This window comes from Ammospiza nelsoni, chromosome Z (assembly GCF_027579445.1).
Source record: "Ammospiza nelsoni isolate bAmmNel1 chromosome Z, bAmmNel1.pri, whole genome shotgun sequence".
In the NCBI taxonomy this organism is placed as follows: Eukaryota; Metazoa; Chordata; class Aves; order Passeriformes; family Passerellidae; genus Ammospiza; species Ammospiza nelsoni.
The window spans coordinates 70,654,030-70,672,548 of record NC_080669.1 but is presented as its reverse complement, the minus strand read 5'-3'; the positions used below and the strand labels follow the sequence as shown (position 1 = coordinate 70,672,548).

Genomic DNA, 18,519 nt, shown 5'->3' with positions numbered 1-18,519 from the left:
TTTTAATGCTATTAGAAAGTGGCTAATTGCCTTCCACTGGGTCTAAAGTTTGATCACAGAATAATATTTCTGCTTAAATTATGTTATTGAAGAGAAAGGTTATGCAATTTTTAGGCTGAAGTGGTGGCAGTGGAAGAGATCAACACTCTTGAATTTGTTTTAAGAAAAATAGTCATTTTATTCTACACTAGTAGTATAACATATATTCTTATCTAGACACACATATGGTATGTTATGAGTATGGCATAAAACTCCTTCAAAAGAGAAGAGCAAGATTTTTTTTTAAATTTAATGCTGTCATTCATTGTAGACAGCAGCTTATAATTATACAGTCAATCATTCGGTAACATCCACTCCATGTTGAGTGTTCTGTTTCTAAGAAAGGTCCCCTGAGTAATTGAGTAACAGAATTGGCATTCTGTTGTGGTTATGTTAGCAAATAAGTTTTGAAAATTCAAATGTTTTCAATCACTTTGGTCTTTAAAAGCATGTTACATTCACAAGTACAGCTATATGATCATGATCATAAAAAACCATCAGCTTATTCTAGTTAACTTGTTTAAGTATTTTAGTCTATAATAATCTGTAATAATCAATTAGCAGTTCATCAGACCATGTATTAAATTTTATTAATCCAGGATAATCTGTGTCATAAGTGTTTTTGATAGGAATTTTGACAAATTGCAAAATTAAATTCTGGACTGGCTGCATGTTCCTTAAAAGATCCTATGCATTTCTTTCTGAATGAGGAATGTACATCTGAACATTTGATCATTTCATTAATTTATTTCACTGAAAGTGAAATCCCTGCATTGTCTCATAGGTTCGTTGATTTGAGAGTTTAGTGCATAAACAAAGCAAAGCAAAAGTACTTGGACAATTTTGTATGTCCAAAATACATACACAGACTCAGAGTCAGTATGTTTCTACTTTGTTTTTTACTATTCTTTTGACCTGTCTCTAGCTTTTTGACTTATTTGTAGAATCTTTTGTGGAAACACAGTTCATACATTCAAAGATTCCAATTTAGACCTTATTTTATAAAATTCAAATCTTTCTCAAAGAGATATTCTTTAAAAAAACAGTAAATTCTCTCAGAAGTAATATTACCCAATTTTCCCCATTTCCATGGATGAAAGCTTACAGTTCCAGTCACAGTATATTATAGGTAACTGTGTTTTTAAAAACAAGACACATGGACTTTTTTCTCTTCTACCCAAAATTACTTAAAAGAATTATTAAAATGGATATCCAACAACACTTTAAAATTTCAAAACAAGACACACCTAGTTATCCAAAAAGTAATGTGGAAAATATCAGACTAAGTACAGTAAAAATAAAGAGAAACTTATGTTTCTAATGTATATGAACAAGACCTCAGTGAATACAAATTTGTAATTGCACAGTACTTGCATAATACTATATAATTTAGTTGCTATAATGGCAAAGATAAATACTGGTGTCCTGTTGGATTGATGAGGTGTTTAGAAAGTAATACATAATCTATCAGAAAACAACAGTATGGCAATTCAAATAACAGTTGGAAATAGTCTACATAACTTAAATTGAACAACCTACTTGCATGCAAATTCTGGATAATGACTGTGTAATGATTTCTACCATTTCAGGAAATGGTATGTGCCATACCTTTGTGAGATTTCCTGTATTCACACAACTGATTTAACAGTGACATGAAATAGGCCCATTCTGCAACCCAAATATGTCCACATACACTCTTACAGGCACATACACAGAAGCACAGAACTGTATCAGAAGAAAATCTCACACAATTATCAGTGAAAATGAATCCCAACATGTATTTTAATTTTGTTTTATAAGTGCTAAGGTATTCATTTAAAATGGGAAAAGGTAGCCCAAACTGAATGACAAGTTGAACATGAGCCAGCAGTGCCCTGGCAGCCAGGAAGGCCAAGCGTGTCCTGGGGGGCATCAGGCCCAGCATTGCCAGCCAGGCAAGGGAGGGGATTGCCCTGCTCTGCTCTGGGGCAGCCTCACCTCGAGTGCTGGGGGCAGTTCTGGGCATCAGAGTGTAAGAAGGTTATAAAGCTGTTAGAGAGTGTCCAAAGGAGGCTGAAAAGATTGTGAAGGGTCAGAAGGGAAATCCATACATGGAGTGGCTGAGGTCACTTTTCATGCTCAGCCTGGAGGACACTAAGGGGAGACTTCATCACAGTCTGCATCTTCCTTCTGAGGGGAGCCAAGGGGCAGACACCAATCTCCTCTGTGGTGACCAGTGACAGGATCTGAGGGGATGGCCTGACGTTGTGTCAGGGGAGTTAGGCTGTGTATTAGGAAAAGATTCTTCATCCAGGGGTAGTTGTGCATTGGAGCAGACTCTCAGAGATATGGTGTAATCCTTGGGGCTGTCCTGTGTAGTGCCAGGAGTTGGATTTTGATCATCCTTCCCAACTCAGGATACTCTCTGATCCTGTGATTTTATGTTTGAAATGAAACCATGAAAATCAGGTTTTGGATGAGCCCTATGAAGTATGGACCAATCCTGTAGGTCCATACAAGAAGTGTTGGACGCAGTACCTGACCCCATGCCTCTGACTGACCAAAGCTTCCCGCAAGAACTATGGCATTTTATTTCTATCCAGTGTGGCAATTTCCACCAGGAATGTACCTGCACAAGCATCCTGTTTTCCTGTTTGCTGAATTTCACAACCTTTTGAGAATAAAGCTTGAAACTAGCTTGGAAAAGAACAGATTGACCTGAATTAAAATATAATATTTATGCTGTCTAATGCTAGCCTTTTCTCTGTTTTATGGAAAAGCATTCTCAATCCATTGGATTTTCTACTGTAGAGATTCTTGTCTTTTAAAAATATTTAATTGCAGCTATTAACAGTGGAGCTTTCATACATAAAGATCAAATTTAAATAGTGATAGATATTACACACACATATGTATGTATATACCTGCATATATAAATTGACATGTATACATATCTCTGTGTATATATGTAATCAAAAATATATATAAATAAAATGCAGAAACACAAATATATATACACAAAAATATATATAAAAATACATATATGTGAATGTATATTTATATTTTTTTTTTTAAGTCGAACCACATGATTTTGTTGGAGGCAGCAGTCCTACTGAGAGTGCTCTTCTCATCAATAGTTTTGGGGTACCATGCAACACACTGTGAACACTAAATTAAAGTGCAAATTCTCTTGTGTCTAATCTCCTGCCCGGAAGGGTCCTCCTTCCCTGTCTCACAGAGGATCACAATCACATTGCAGTATCTGAAATTGGTCTCCCTGTACTAGAAATTATCATAATCCAGGCCTAAGTTCTAATGTCTTCAGCCACAACCTAAGTAATTAAGTTATGGTAATGGTATTGGTTTGATTAAACTATCAGATTTCATTAGTCTCTCAGTTTTACCCAAACTGAATTCTGTGAAATGTTTGAAGAAAATGATACCTTGATTGTTAAAGGATTGAGGCCAATGTCTCAGTTGCATATTATTTCTTCACAAGAAGCAATGTATTGAATCACTATTGTCTTAAACTTATAGTTTTTATTGGGTTTAAACCCCTTTTAACTATTCCAATCCAAAGCCAAAAATAAACGTTACTGAGATTTTCCAGCTTACAAGTTATTTATAATTACATCACGCTGTTAAAGCAATGGAATTCTGTATTATATGCAGGTTTTCCAAGACCCAGAAATCATATTAAAGAGCATTAGCAATTATGGTGTTATTGCAATGAATTTTCTTGCCATTCTCTTTTTCATTATAAAAACATGATGGCATGTAAAGACTCTCTTCCATCAAGCAACAAAGAGCTGTTGAATGTGCTTGTAATCCGTGTGAGAGAACCATCATGAATAATGTTATATGAAGGTACAGATGAACAAACTGGCTGATTATTTAAGAGTTATTATTCAAGAGTTTGCACACTTGGAGGCATAGCTCCTCAGGAAAAAAAGAATGTTTGCTTGAAATAATGTCACCATTTGTTTTAGGCTATTTGATCATTCCATGGAAGGATTCAAAAACTGGGAGTTTATGACTACTCACTGCTGGAGTGAAAAAGCAGCAGGTGATTGGATCTTGGAAATCTGTGACACTCCATCTCAGCTGAGAAATTTCAAGACTCCAGGTAGGACTCTAACATTTATGTGGGCTGTGTGAATTCTGAAAAGTGCTTGCTGTTTTCCACCTTTTATTTACAGCTGGAACATCTCACTGGTTTTAGTGTGAAGCCATAGCTGGAAAGAGCACTATCTAAATTTGTTATCAGCACACTCTTCATTTTTATGTTACTGTTATTTACCTTTTAAGATACATGGTCCACTTTTGTTCTGAACGTATTTCTGTGCTTTTTTTAGATGATCTGTTTAAAAAAAAATTAATATACAGATCAGTCTTACTCCATCACTGTTGATAAAATTGAATGAGAATTTTGATTCTTTATTTCTACTCTACTTTAGCTGTGTTATGTTCCAATAGCCAGTCTCAACTTTTAAAAAAAGGTTCTTTGTCCAGCCATCAAATCTATTGTCCTATTGCCTGACTCGCTGGTCTACATAACCTGAGTTTAGTTTTTTAGGATAGTAAACCAGCAATCATAAGCCAAATTTGAAAAGCTTTTACACAATATGTGGTCGATATGGTCTAATGAAAACCAAGATAAATGATGATTTTCAAAATTTCTGAGCAGAAAACATCTTCTAGACTCTGGTAACTTTTTACACCATGGCCAGTGTTATTTAAATGTTAGCTGTATAATCATGTGGTTAACTTTAGGCGCAGCATTTTGAAAATCTTGATTATCTTCCCCTAGAGCTCTGAAAAGAAACACCAATATTGCCAGTGTTTTAAATTTCACTTTATCACCACTGGTGGCTTCTCACCATAGCTTTCCAGCTATGATTTGATCTTAACCAAACGATGTTAAATGCACCACTAAATGAAAAGCAAGGTTTCCAGTACACTAAAAAAGGGGTACTCACTAAATGTCTTTGGAAAAGCAGCCACAGAGAATAAGCAAAACTAGTCAGAGATTCAGGAGGAGGTTTTGTGTTTGTGGGTTTTTTTTAGTTTTCAATGCTTTAGAATTTGATAGACAGGGATGTATTAAGCAGCAAATAAGTAATTTAATTTTAATCAAATTACTGAAAAGAGACAAAAATCAAGTATTTTCAACTCCATTTTACACTTGTCATTCCTGACACATCCAGGAACATCTCTGGTGTGAAGGACAAGTTAGAGTAGCTCTTCACCTTTGTGTGTACTGGAACCCATTGGTTCCTCCAATAAGGCATCAAGGACAACGACAGAGCAACACATTTCAGCTATTTCCCTCTTCCCTGACACACGCCTTGCACTAAAAAAGAGGCAGCATGGAGCCATTTTGCAAACTTTTATTCTGGACAATCCTCCAGCTATATTGTACAGGCCTTTTACACTACCAGGATGATCTCAAAGTGGCCTGCTACATTTCCAGCTTTACATTTCAAGGTCTGTTCCTGCACAGTCCTACACACTACAACTACATATATAGTTATATAGGTTTATTGATTTCAATACATTATGTATAGTCTCTCAGTGCTACAGTAGCTAATCTAATGGAACTGATTTCCTTTCCTCCATCAGAACTAAAGCCTAAAGATGGAACTCTGGAAAAGGCACAGTAAGGCTAGGGGATTGGGAGAAAGGGGTCTGTAAAACCTAGGGGTGTGGAGGAAGCTGATTTACTGACAAAATCCTGCTGGAGAGCTTATCCTCTACTTTTTTTTTTTTTAACCACAATGTGAAACACTGCTTGAGACTAGTTTGGTTTTTGTGTGCATTTGGTTTTCACAAGATGCAGTGTGGTTGTGAATTTGGATCCTGGTTCATTGTATACTGTCTAGTAATGTATCCCCCATCTTTCTAGAGCAGTGGTTGCCCTCTGATGAAAGCTGTCCAGTAACTCTTCTGTTCAAAAAGATTTGGAAGTGCCTGCCATATGTTAGTGGTGGATAAATTCAGCTGTTTGGGCATATCGGGATTAGTCTCTGCACTGAAGAGAACATGAAGTAAACAAAAGGTGCTTAAACGTAATTTATGCCTGGTGCCTCTCCAGTTCATGGTGCCTCTCCAGTTTATCACCATAGCCTGCAGTTTATCACACTGATATCATCATCATGCCTGTTTCTTGTTTGTGTTCTGTGCATGTGTTTACTCAGCTCTTGAAAGGTCTTATAATTTAGAGTCACCATTTTTCTGTAATCAAATTAAAAAGGACCCAATGTGTCATCATATCCCTGCATTAGCAAGGTAATGCTATATGTATTACCTGAAAAGAAATTAAGAGTCCAGTTCATGATAGTAATGCATGTGATTTCTACATTTAATTCTGAAGAGTTTATGTTTGCTCTGAAACATTGCAATATACCCTTTCTTCTATAGATACAACATGGGACTTTTGTTACACATTCTAAATACAAGCAGGGAAAGGATTATTCTAGCCAGATTACCTGATGGAATCAGCCAAAAAATGGGGAAAGAAAGATTTTGGCTTAAATGGGCATACTTTGTTTATTCATTATAAAAGTGTGTGTGTGTGTATATATACTTAGTTATCGAAAATATTTTCATTGTGCAAATTAAACCCACCTTGAGGCAGTCCTAATTTATTTGCTGGCAAGTCACATGAATTTTTCCCCTCCTTATTTACTGAACCATTCTTAAAAGGCAACTAATCTCCTGGGAGACCCTACATTATTCCCCTTGCTGTCCTTTTGCATTATATATGCATTCAGAGTAATCATCCTTCCTGCAGTGATGTTAGTACAAGATCTTCTGTATGTGTAAAATCCAAATGCAATGTGCTGTTCCTTAGGAGCATCTTTACCTGTGGTTATTTGTAGTAGGTTCTTGCAAATACTTTTACCAGTGTTCTGGGAGAAATAGAAAAAATTATATTTTTCTATCTGAGTGAGTTTTGGCTCATAGTAAATGGGGATAAAAAGATCTGAATAACTTAGCAAAACAAACAATTTTTTAAAATTGCATCCAATATATTATGATTTGTATGCTCAGGAAGTGGTTTAGAACACAAAAAAAGGCAGGGACTGGATATGAAGAAGATGTATCTTTGAAAGGGCTATAGAGATGACTGCATAGTTGGTTAAAAATTATCTCCCTGTGTGACTTCATTTTAAAAAGAAAAGTGCCATTAAGGACATAGTTGGATCAGTCTAAGGAACATCAAGACGTAACTTGATTCCCACATGTCTTCAAAGGAAGAAAATGCATAATTTGGATCTTTTTAATCCAATGGGTCTTTAGGAGTTACATGTCTGTGGGTAGGAAAAGAAATTGAAAACAAAGTGTATCCAGTTTTACCACGAAGGTAATTAGCCAACAGTTTAACAGCAGGTGTGGTAGATTCATCAGCTGTTAATTTTTTAAATCAAGATCAAATGTTTCTTTAAAGAAAGTAATAATTCAGATGTAAAAAGTTGAAAGCTACTGTGTGACACAACTGCCACATGATATAGTTTCTGGTTTGCAGTTTCTACTCAAAAACTGAATATACAGCAGAGAAGGTTTCATATGAAGTGTAGAAATTTTTGTCTCAAAAAGATTAAATTGGATTGGCAAGAGACATAGAGATAACAGAGATTTCCATCTTCAGCCCTAGTATAAGTTATTTAAAATAATTAGCTTATGATCTGTCAGGTAGTGTATTTGGGTATTGTTGCTTAATGCTAGAAGTATGCATGTACGAGCACAGAGATACTTGTCTTTGTCATGTCAGTGGAAGCTACCAGATGACACTGGGAAAAATCTACAGAAAATCTTGTAAGGGTCAAATTAATTTGATTTTATAGATTGAGAAGTCCAAATGAATAATATTTCAAGTTACTGAATATCATTAAAATGAAAGAAGAGGAAGATTGCTTGAATTTAATTTTACATGAAGTATACTACATTATTTTCTTGAAAAGTGTCATACCTGGATTACATTTCTTATTAAATAATAAGTTCTCCTTGCAAAGAGTTTTAACCACAAAACAGCCTCCAAATCAGGATCATTGAAATTCTCCCTGCTTCTCTGATTTCTCATTGTTCTAATGAAAATTTGACACTTACAACTAGCTCTTCCAGGACAGAGTAACATAACCAAGATGATGGGCTGATACCAAACTTTGTTTGCACCTTTTCAAGTAGGGATGTGGTTTTTATGCATCTTTTCTTTAGGCATTATTTCAGGCCTGAATGCTTTTGCTCTTTCTCCAAATTTTTACACCTAGTAGTATAGAAAGAAAGCTGGGGACTGAAAGTTCACCCTTTATGTTCTGATAGCATGAACTGATGACTTGATACACCTTTATATTCTTATTCTTCCCCAAAAAAACTTACCAGAAAGTCAGATAATGCTTCAGGTGGTCCGATGTTTTTTTTTGTCTTCATTCAAATATTACAAGGATAAAATATCAGTGACGATTGCAGACAGTGGAGTAATATATTTGCCAAATAATTGGCACAAATAAATTAGAAATTATGCTGATTTGAGGGGGACAGTGATGTTCTTCCATGGAAATTTTATGAGGAGATGTTTCTTGTTCATCAAGTTGTGTCCTAAAAGTCAATGAAATCCCTTCCTTAAGTCAAAATTCTGAATACAGCTACTTATCTAAAAGATCTCAAATAATAATTACTTGGACAATAGTGTTCTGAGGGGATAGTGAAATCCAGAGCAAAACCACATGTACATATTCCAAATAACTGTATGCCCAGATGATTTGTTTGTTGTTTATATTGAGTTCAGCCCATGGGGCAAACCTTTTCTAGATTACAAGATATTGGAGTGCAATGAAAATACAGTGTGAAGATATGATTGAAGAAAATATGCTTTCTCAGCTTATATTAAAACAATTATTGCACTTACTTGAAAAGCAATGTCTTCCATACCTACTCATAATAACATGCTTAAAAGTTGCATACTTTTGTAAGACACAGAGAAGAGTAGTTCTGAAAACAGTTTTATAATACTTAACTTCCAGGCAAATTGAAAGAGTGGTCCTTAGTACTGTATGGAACATCCATCCAGCCTTACTCACCAAGAAATGATTTTTCCAAAGTGGAAAGAGTGCGCTCCAGTCCAGTTGAAGACCCTACAGAAGATTATGCAACAGATGACTATTCAGGTGCGTACATTCATTTTCTCTGTTTGTGCATTTAGTGAACCCTTAACAGCTTTAAGGATGACCTGAGAATTGGCACATATAAAATGTTCAGTGAATTGGATTCTTCACTGAAGATGAGAAGTACTTGTTTCATAATTGAAAGTTGGGTCTTTGAGTTTGCATGCATTGAGTTATGTATTTTCAAGCTACTCTTAACATGCTATGAAGAATGTACTGTTTTGCATATAAGGATATAAAGCTAGGTGTATACTTATGCATATATATATATGAGAAGAACATTATCTTCTACATGTGTGTTGTTTCTCACTGATCCCTACAGAAGTTTTTCAACCTTGTCATTAGACTTTAGTAGAGTTAGATTTTTAGCACTGCAAAATAAGTCAGTTTCTTACATGCAATCCAGCATTAGCAGTACCATGTGATGAATCTGAAGTATATCTCTGGCCAGCAAAAGGGAGGAGAAAGTTCAATTTAGTATTTTCTATTATTCCATTCTCCTTTCATAGCTTGTCAGTTGTGCAGTCTCTATTTTAGATGGACAGCTGCAGAACTCCTTGTTTTGGTAGGTAATGGAACACTACTATCTCTACTGTAAAGGTCACTAGCTTAAAACTTCTTAAGTTTTTATATGAAACAAACTCAACACATTTCATTCAGGAGAGATCAAAGATCCTGAAGGCTGTAACTTAGCCCACAGTCATTGTTCATCTGCATAAAGGGCAAGACTTGATGGTTCTCTCTTCCCATAGAAGGAAGTATCTATTTGAAAACTGTAAGAACTAAATAATCGAAAATACTAAGTTGGAACAGATCCAAAGCATAATCAAGCCTAATATGAGTGCAGGTAATACAGGGGACTGACTTGGGAATCAGCAAGTACTAGCTTAGGCTTTTGTAGTGTGTAGGAGCAGAGGGCATCAAGGCCCTGGTGTCTGGTTCGTTGGCTCATGGTAGCCACTTGGACCAGCTGATACTCACTCGGGAACCAGGGTAGCCACTGATCATGATATTCATCATTGTCCTTCTTTTTAGAAGTTATTTTGCTAATCATTCTTAATTATGAATTACAGAGGTCTTTATACATTTCCACATGAAGTGAGGATGTCATACTTGTTTGAAAAGCTTGGCTTTTTTTCTGAATTTTTGAAGTCAAATCTTGTGGGTATTCAGGAAACCTCCTTGTCCAACCATCCAGGAGCCACTCTGGATGTCATACTCTCAACACCTGAGCTAGGACCAAGGTCCCTTCATGGACATACACCCACACTCACATAATCAGGCCAGGCTTCCTCACTAGCTCAACCCCAGTTTTCCCTTAGCAGAGTCTCAGACTTCCCAGTCCTTAGAATAACTTAATCTTGGTGCAATAACTAAATAACACAATAACAGCTTGAGCTGAGTGCCTCTAAGGAGAGACCCTGAGCAAGGGAAACCGTGGGCTTTTGTACCCTTAGAAACATGAAAGTCTCACAGTTTCTGGCTCCTGCTGTGTCTCTACATGTCTGGTCACCTGAATGGTATGTCGTTTTTTATGCATAGGGTCTGTGCAGCCTCTTGCTTGGAGCTTCTGCCATCCAGAGCTCAATCTTGAGCTCGCAGTGCAAGTAGCAAACCAAGCTACCTGTGCTAGGTGTAGTCCTCAACAGAGGGAAACAGAGTAATTGCATTCTGCAATGAAATCATGTGTTTTAAGATGTCCCTTAAATGAGAAGTTTTAACCCCTTTGTCCCTCTGTACTCTGTTTTTATTACAGGTCCCTGTAATGCAGAATGCAGTAAAGTAGGGTGTGATGGGCCAGGACCAGATCATTGTACTGACTGTCTGCACTATTACTACAAATCTAAAAACAACACAAGGTAAGAGCAAGAGAAAAAAACTTCATTGATTTCTTATTTATGTCTCTTAAGTTTCTTTCCTCTTCTCTTCTTTACAGTCATGGATAATTAATTTTCCCCTGATTTTGAAAAATTTTCTTTGGAGTTTAAAAAAACCCAAATCCTAGCTAACCAGTATTTAAAAAACAGCTTTGGAAAACCCTTCTCTGATTAAATCCCCACCTCTTTTTTTTTTCTCCCTAAGAAGCTTTCTCTGTATATATATGTGTTCATAGATTCTCATAGCTACTACAGCTGATGTAGTGATTTCATGAATAAGATAGGAAGAAATGTAGATGGTTGAAATTATACTGTAGACTGTCTGACATATGCTGGTGAGATAGCATGTGTAGGGACATAAATGCAAGAGATCAGCTTGATACAGTGCTTTGAAGGCTTATATCTTAGTAAGTACATGATCATTAGAAAAGCAACAATGCTGAGAAATACTTCTGCTTTGCAGTCATGGTCCAGGAATGTGGTGGCAGGCTATTTCATTAACAATTCTGCCTTCTCTTCCCTGCTGTCTGCAGGATCTGTGTTTCGACCTGCCCACCTGGTCACTACAATGCAGACAAGAAACGATGTAAAAAATGCTCACCCAATTGTGAAACCTGTGTTGGAGGCCATAGTGACCAGTGCATGACCTGTAAATCTGGCTACTACCTGAATGAAGTAACCAATAGCTGTATTACCAACTGCCCTGACGGGTTTTACCTGGACAAGAGTTAGTATTTCTTGTTGGTTTTGTATTGTGGGCTACAGAATTTCATCTGGGGAGGTTGCTGGAATGCTTATGAGCAGGAAAAGTGTATGTTGATCTCTTATCCTTTTCCTTTTATTAAATTGTTGCCAAGCATGATCAAGAATATCCTGAATAATCTTCCTTTATTTTAAAAACCATGCTTATTGCAGGATGTCTTTTCAGCTGGGGGTACCTGGGAGTAACAGTAGCAGAACCAGGGCAGTTCAAGAGCAAGTCAGCTGAAGGACAGCAAACGTTGTCATACTTGGGGAAGGGACAGACAGCACCCATTCTGACGTGATTCCCCATTCAGCCAGATTGTATGGCCCCAGAAGTGAGAGCTGAGACACTGGCCAAGGCCAGTGAACCAGAGCTCTGCCAAACCAGGCTGTTCAGATGTAACATGGTTGCAAATAATGTTTCAGACAGACCTAAGCACCTCCAGTGATGTCACTGCCCAAGAGCAGCAATCCTCAGCCGTGACAGGTATCTGCCTTCAGCTTCCTCCTGTGATTGGCAAGTACACGGTCCGTGTTTAATTTCCAGCTTTGGCCAACAAAAATACATGTATTCAAATGGGCTTAAAACTACAGTGACATCTGTTATCTTTAGACTCCCCTTAGGAGATAAATATGTTCTCAGGAGCTTTGTTCATCTAGGTACCTAACATTCTGCTTTCTCCAGCATGAAGCTGTGTGCATTTTTTTGAGAATTAGAAAAACAGGTCCTACCCTAATTCCAGCATTTTCACTGTGTGAAAACTACAGTAAAGAGAACTCTTTCCCGTCCAAATTAAGACGGATAGATGAAAATTTAGGATTAAATGGGGAAATTGAGATTTTCTTCTTAAAATGGTCTGTGTCACTCACTGCATGTCAAAAGACAGCAGGGCTGAAGAGAGAGAAGGGTTTTTTTAAAGAAGGGATCTCCAGAGATAAAAAACCAGTTGTTAAGTAATTTATATATTTACTTTGTTAAGATCAGATCTGTTTATGCAGGTGTGTCTTTAGCACCAAATCAGGAAGACAGGACAGACTGCTGGCATGGAAGGTGTAAGATTGCAGGACAGTCTCCAGAACATATGGCAATTATTAGTACATATTCTACTATATGGGAAGGGGACTTAAGTCCATGTTATAAATAGTGAATGTAAATTTTAAGTGTTTATGAAAAATTTTTAATGGCCTCAAAACATATTTTTTTCCTGGGGTGCAACTATAACTTCAGATTTATGGAAATATTGTAAATCATTTGATATTTGATGGAAAAAGGTAATGATAGGCAGCATTTTGCTGGTTTAGTCTAGTTTGATGTTGATGTCAAACTAGAAAGTAGTAAGTCATGTAATAATATATTCATACAATTTTATCAAACAAAACTGACCAAGGTTTTCTGGGTTGTTTTCTTTTTTTCTCTTGTAGATAAGATTGTTTGTCGTAAATGTAGTGAAAACTGCAAGACCTGTGTTGAATTCCAAATCTGCACAGAGTGCAAGCATGGACTAAGGTAAGGAAATTATGTATGCCTCTAAACATAGTATTTGACGAGGTAGACAACTCTGGAGATGCACAATGAAGAACATCAGATAGCTGTTTAACCTTGCATGGCCCTCATTTCGTCTGTTCCAATGCTGCTTAGTCTGTAATTGTGATCCTGTGTGCCTATTTGGCTGACAACAGATTTTTAGAAGGCTTTTCATATCAGGTAACATAAAAGCCACAGTCATGTGGAAAGCTGGCTTCTTCAATTTTTGACCTACATTATGTCAGTGAAGGATTATTTCAGAAGTAGAGCTAATGAATTGTATTAATCTTTCTGATTTATTAATTTGGTAGTTAGAAATTATTTTCTTATCTTTATTGTATTTCTTCACATATCCAGCCATTCACTTAACTCAAGCACTGAGGCTCAATTCTATTACAGTACAGTGATCATGTATTTTAAACAGCAGGTGAGATTTTTTTCCTTCAGAGGAGAACTTAATTATTCTTTAAAATTATAGATAAACATACAAAGCAGCAGCACACATTTCAAGCTTCTTTGTAAAGAATGACATTCTGGTCCAAGTAGCAAAGGCCAAAAATCATATAATATTTATGACAGATTGTATGCTGGCTTAGTGCCACAAAAATATGAAGTCAGTATTCAGTATCTGTAGGTATTCTTTTGAATACAAGTATTGTGTTAATGTTTCAACACTGAGGATTCCTATTGCATTAAAGTGGTTTTTCATCTTTTAGTAAAAGCTTTTGCTTCTAGAACATCAATAGCTGAATTCCTTTATTGAAATGGAATTGCTAAAAAATTTAAAACCTAACCTTCATTGTTTCATTTGTTCAACCTAACCTTGTTTTTTGGGCAATTTTAGCAAATAGTCATTTTTGGTAACAGTTTTTAAAAAATGTGTGTTTATTTCAGATTAATGGAGCCTTTCAGGACATATATTTCACATTCCATAGTTGTTCCATACTTTCTGCATTTTCTTGGCAGAAGCATCAATGAGCAGGGCCTTCCTTGAGTGGGTCTTGAGAGACCTGAATTCCAGATCTACTCCGTTACTGGCCCATTAAATAAACCTGGGCAAATTATTTTCTCATCTGTAAAAACATGATAATGCTATGTTTATTGTAAAGGTCTTTGAGGTTTTTCACTGAGGAAAGACAAGAGAAAAGCAGAGGTTATGAAGTTTTGTTCTATTCCTAGTTTATTTTCTAAACTGGGACTGAATACACTCTTGAAAATTGTCACTGGTGCTGAACTTACCTGGCTCTTGCTGGATCCAATCTGTAAAAACATGGTTAGCACTCAGAGTGGGAAACCCCAGAGCTGATGAACATTTTTGGAGAAAGTGTTAAATTGGATGAATCCTGAGATTCTGCAGAAGATGGTAAACATGGCAGAGATATCCTAGTTTAAAAAAATTAATTTCAAACAAACAAAAAACCCCCAAACCCCAGCAAACTGCTATAGGCACCATATATCATGAAAGCAATAAACAACTACTTCAAGAAATACATAAAAATGTGACTTGTTACTCATATTTTGTTCTCTCTCAAAAGTGCCTGCAGGCAGAATACCTCCATCTGTAATCTCAACAAATCTCACAAGCCACACAGCATTTAGTTAACAAGTCCCTTAGCATTTTTTTAATGCTGACCCTGTGCCAAATTCCTCGATAATTGCATTTTACATGCCTAAATTTTTAGTGCTGCTTGTCATTGTTAATTTTTCTTCTGTCCCATATTACTTGGTAGTATTTATAAAGAGTTTGTAAACAGCTTCTTTACTCCACCATGGGGAAAACTGCTTTGCATTCGCTCTTTAAGTGATTGGTGTCTCTAAATTTATGAAATATGACCATTGAAGGAAGCTGATGAAACGTAATATATGGGTTATTCTTTAATTAAAAGAAAATTATTGGCTTGTGCACGATCTTCTTGTCCTCTGTTGCCATTATCTGCTCTGTCCTTTTTTTCCTTTTTTATGATAGTTTGCATGGCACCAGATGCGCTATCCGCTGTGAAGAAGGAAAATACCATAATGGCAGAGAATGTGAGCCATGCCACCGTTCCTGTGCAACATGTGCAGGTACCCCACTGACATTTGTCTGCATAATTTTCATTCCTTATGATTTTACCTCTGATTTTATTCCACTATATACCACACTTACAGTATAGCATCATTGTTTACATGTGAATCCTTCATTCTGTTAGTAGCTTTTAATTACATTTCAAATATGGCAAACTTCTTTCAGCTAGCATAGAAATCTAGGTTTTTAATTGAAAGAGTTCATAAATTCCTCTTTCTTTTTTCTTTTTTTTTTTCTTTTTCTTTTTTTTTCTTTTTTAAATTTTAGTAGAACTTACTATGATTTCCAGTAATGCCTTCCATTTTCTTCCAGGGATGGAATAATGACTGGTAGATTTTGTGGGAGCTTTAGAACTGCAGCCATGTATTTCAGAAAAAGATACACTGAAATGATGTAATTATTTATTTTAACAATGTACCTGCCTTCTAAACATTTCTCTTCTGACTAAGGTGCTGGAGTAGATGCCTGTATAAACTGCACACAGGGTTACTTTATGGAAGATGGAAGATGTGTGCTGTCCTGTAGCAGTGGTTATTACCTTGATCACTCTGCTGAAAGTGGATACAAAAGCTGCAAAAGGTATGATCAGTGGGTGATATATCTGATATTTGGCAGTATATTAGCTATTACTGTGTTGGAAATGACCACACTTATTAAAGATAAAACACTGTTGACATCAAAACTTAAAAAAATACTTAATGCTAAGTAAATAAGAAAAATATTTTGGTTTTGTTGTTATTATTATTACCATTATTGTTATTTTATGATTTTTATTCATACAGGTCCTATAAAAGTATTTTTTCTGGTATATGTGTGTGTGACCTTCACTTTAAAGTGAGCCTTAGTGAGCCTGTAAGTAGATTTGCATAGAAGCATAAAATTTACAAATCTGACAGAGGATCTGCATTTTTTAATAGCAAACAAAAACAATCAAACTACAGGTTTTTTCATTGCAAGTTAGTTCCTATTTATAAAGACCATTTCAGTTCTTCTGCTGCATATTCACAAACATAGTGCAGGTGGATTCCAAACTACTGTCCAGAGTAGCTTACCTGACTCAAGTGCACAAATGACTAGATAAATTGTGGGCAAAGTTGTGCTGTGCAAGGAAGGAACATTTTCTCTATTCCATACTTTGTTAAACAAATATCATTTGTTGCCCTTTGGAATAATTTATTGTTGACTCAGATCTAAGCTCAGGGCAGAAAGGGAATCCCTGTGTGTTTCAGTGTGTTCTACAAAAAAAGGCAATCAATATATAATGAAAAGACAATGGAGCTAGATGGGTGGTGAAGGGACTGGGCACCATGTCAGTCATTTCTGTCCTGTGGCCTTAGTTCATGCCTTTAACATGCACATGTTTGCACCATCAGCTTGATACTTTTGCTGATTATTTATGCATTGTTGCAACACACTAGAACAATACAGCTGCCTAGTAAAAACTCTGGAATAGAAATTTGTTGATGGAAAGAAACAGGACTGAGTTGCAGGGGTAGTCCATTATTTATAATCAAAATTAGTAGTAGTAACGTTATAGTACCTTGTACCTCTAGAAAGAGCAAACAAGTGCTTTGCAATACAGAAGAGGTGTCCTAGCAAGTGTTGTATTTGGTGAGGCCAGAAGGCCAACTCCTGCCATTGTCTTTCAGATGTGATGCCAGCTGTTTGGATTGCAGTGGCCAAGGAGACAGAAACTGTACAAGCTGTCCAAGTGGCTATAACCTAGACACTGGTGTCTGTGTCATTGGAACAGTATGCAAGGATGGTGAGTGCAAGTCTCTGAAAAGATCCATTTTATCACTGCCAGCTTCTTTTTTTACATGTACGGAGTTCGTTTGGCCTGCTTTTCTTCTTAAGTATGGTGTACATTACTTTTTAAAATTTTCAGGTGTGTGAAAAGGAGAAATTTACATTTGCATGTGCTAGCAAGATTAGTCACACCCATTTTACCTGAATTTTCCTAAAATAATATTTCCCCTTGCCAACAACCTACTTTTCCTTCCTTAGCATTTGTTCAAAAGCTTTTGCTTTCAACAGATTTTTATATGAGGAACCCTAGAGTACTATTAATAGAATTACATTTATCTATCTCGGCACTTTAAACTCTGAAAATGCTGGTAAGTAAAAACAATTTAAAGCACCCGCAGGATTGCTTGACTTGTATGAAAGGGTAGTGAGAAAAAAGGGATTCTGAAACAGGGAACATACAATTTAGGGTGGAGATTTGAACTTCCTTCAAATTCTCTGTAACAACCAAGATAGCCTCCTTACTGCATATGATTGTCTTAATTATTCACTAATAATAATTCCTTTTAAATGTCACAATTACAGAAACATTTAGATAACATTGTACTTCCCTAAACATGTTACCGTGTGAATTACTTGTAAATAGAGCCTAACAAGACCAATCCAACAGGAAAATCATATCAGAACAAAGTCTGGGAAGACACCTGACATCGGGTATAGTAAAACCTAACAGTGACTCTTGGGTCCAGCTTATTTCCACTGGATTTACTAAGAGTTAAAGAAGACTGTAAAAAGAAAAAAGAAAGAGCACAGGCATGAGTCTTATTCCTGTGGACCTTTGCACTTCCTGTTGGAATATAGGCTCCCAAACATTGAAAATTATCCTGTTCATTGTAAAGTTACATTGCAGATATTGGTGAACTAGTCATGAGCCCTTTTCATGTCTGGACATTGGAAGAGTTATTGTCTTAAGCAAGTCCAGAAGAGGACAGATATACATAGACAAATTCAGAAGTGTAATCGTAATATGGTATTGCAATTGATTTCTGCAATGCAAACATTTGAGATACCAGTTTTGTCTTTGTACAGCTGCATAAATCCATCTTCATTTGTACACATGCAGCCTCAATCACACCCCTGTAGTTCCCACAGGTGAGGACACCCCATCTCAGTACTGTCACCACCATTCTTCCAAATGCAGCTCTCATGGAAGGGCAGCACATGGATGTGCAGGCCTTCAGGCACTTGCAGTGCACCATGCAGGATCACACCACACAGCACATGTTCTCAGCAATCATGGGCAACAAGGAAAGTCCAGGAGGGTGTGGGGGTTTTTTTTCTGCTAATTTGCAAAAGCAGAGATTTCAATGCCTTACAATG

At 36.5% G+C, this 18,519-nt stretch overlaps 1 protein-coding gene across 2 annotated transcripts in view; it reads left to right on the top strand.

Annotated features, from left to right (window-relative positions):
* The window catches only part of PCSK5 (proprotein convertase subtilisin/kexin type 5), a 226,290-nt gene that overhangs the window by 152,124 nt on the left and 55,647 nt on the right, over positions 1 to 18,519 (top strand). For both annotated transcript variants that reach the window (XM_059491816.1, XM_059491817.1), the window contains exons 13-20: positions 4,008 to 4,144; positions 9,042 to 9,185; positions 10,939 to 11,041; positions 11,593 to 11,786; positions 13,226 to 13,310; positions 15,295 to 15,392; positions 15,843 to 15,972; positions 17,043 to 17,158. In XM_059491816.1, the coding sequence (XP_059347799.1) occupies positions 4,008 to 4,144; positions 9,042 to 9,185; positions 10,939 to 11,041; positions 11,593 to 11,786; positions 13,226 to 13,310; positions 15,295 to 15,392; positions 15,843 to 15,972; positions 17,043 to 17,158 (1,007 nt within the window). The remainder of the gene's footprint in view (positions 1 to 4,007; positions 4,145 to 9,041; positions 9,186 to 10,938; positions 11,042 to 11,592; positions 11,787 to 13,225; positions 13,311 to 15,294; positions 15,393 to 15,842; positions 15,973 to 17,042; positions 17,159 to 18,519) is intronic.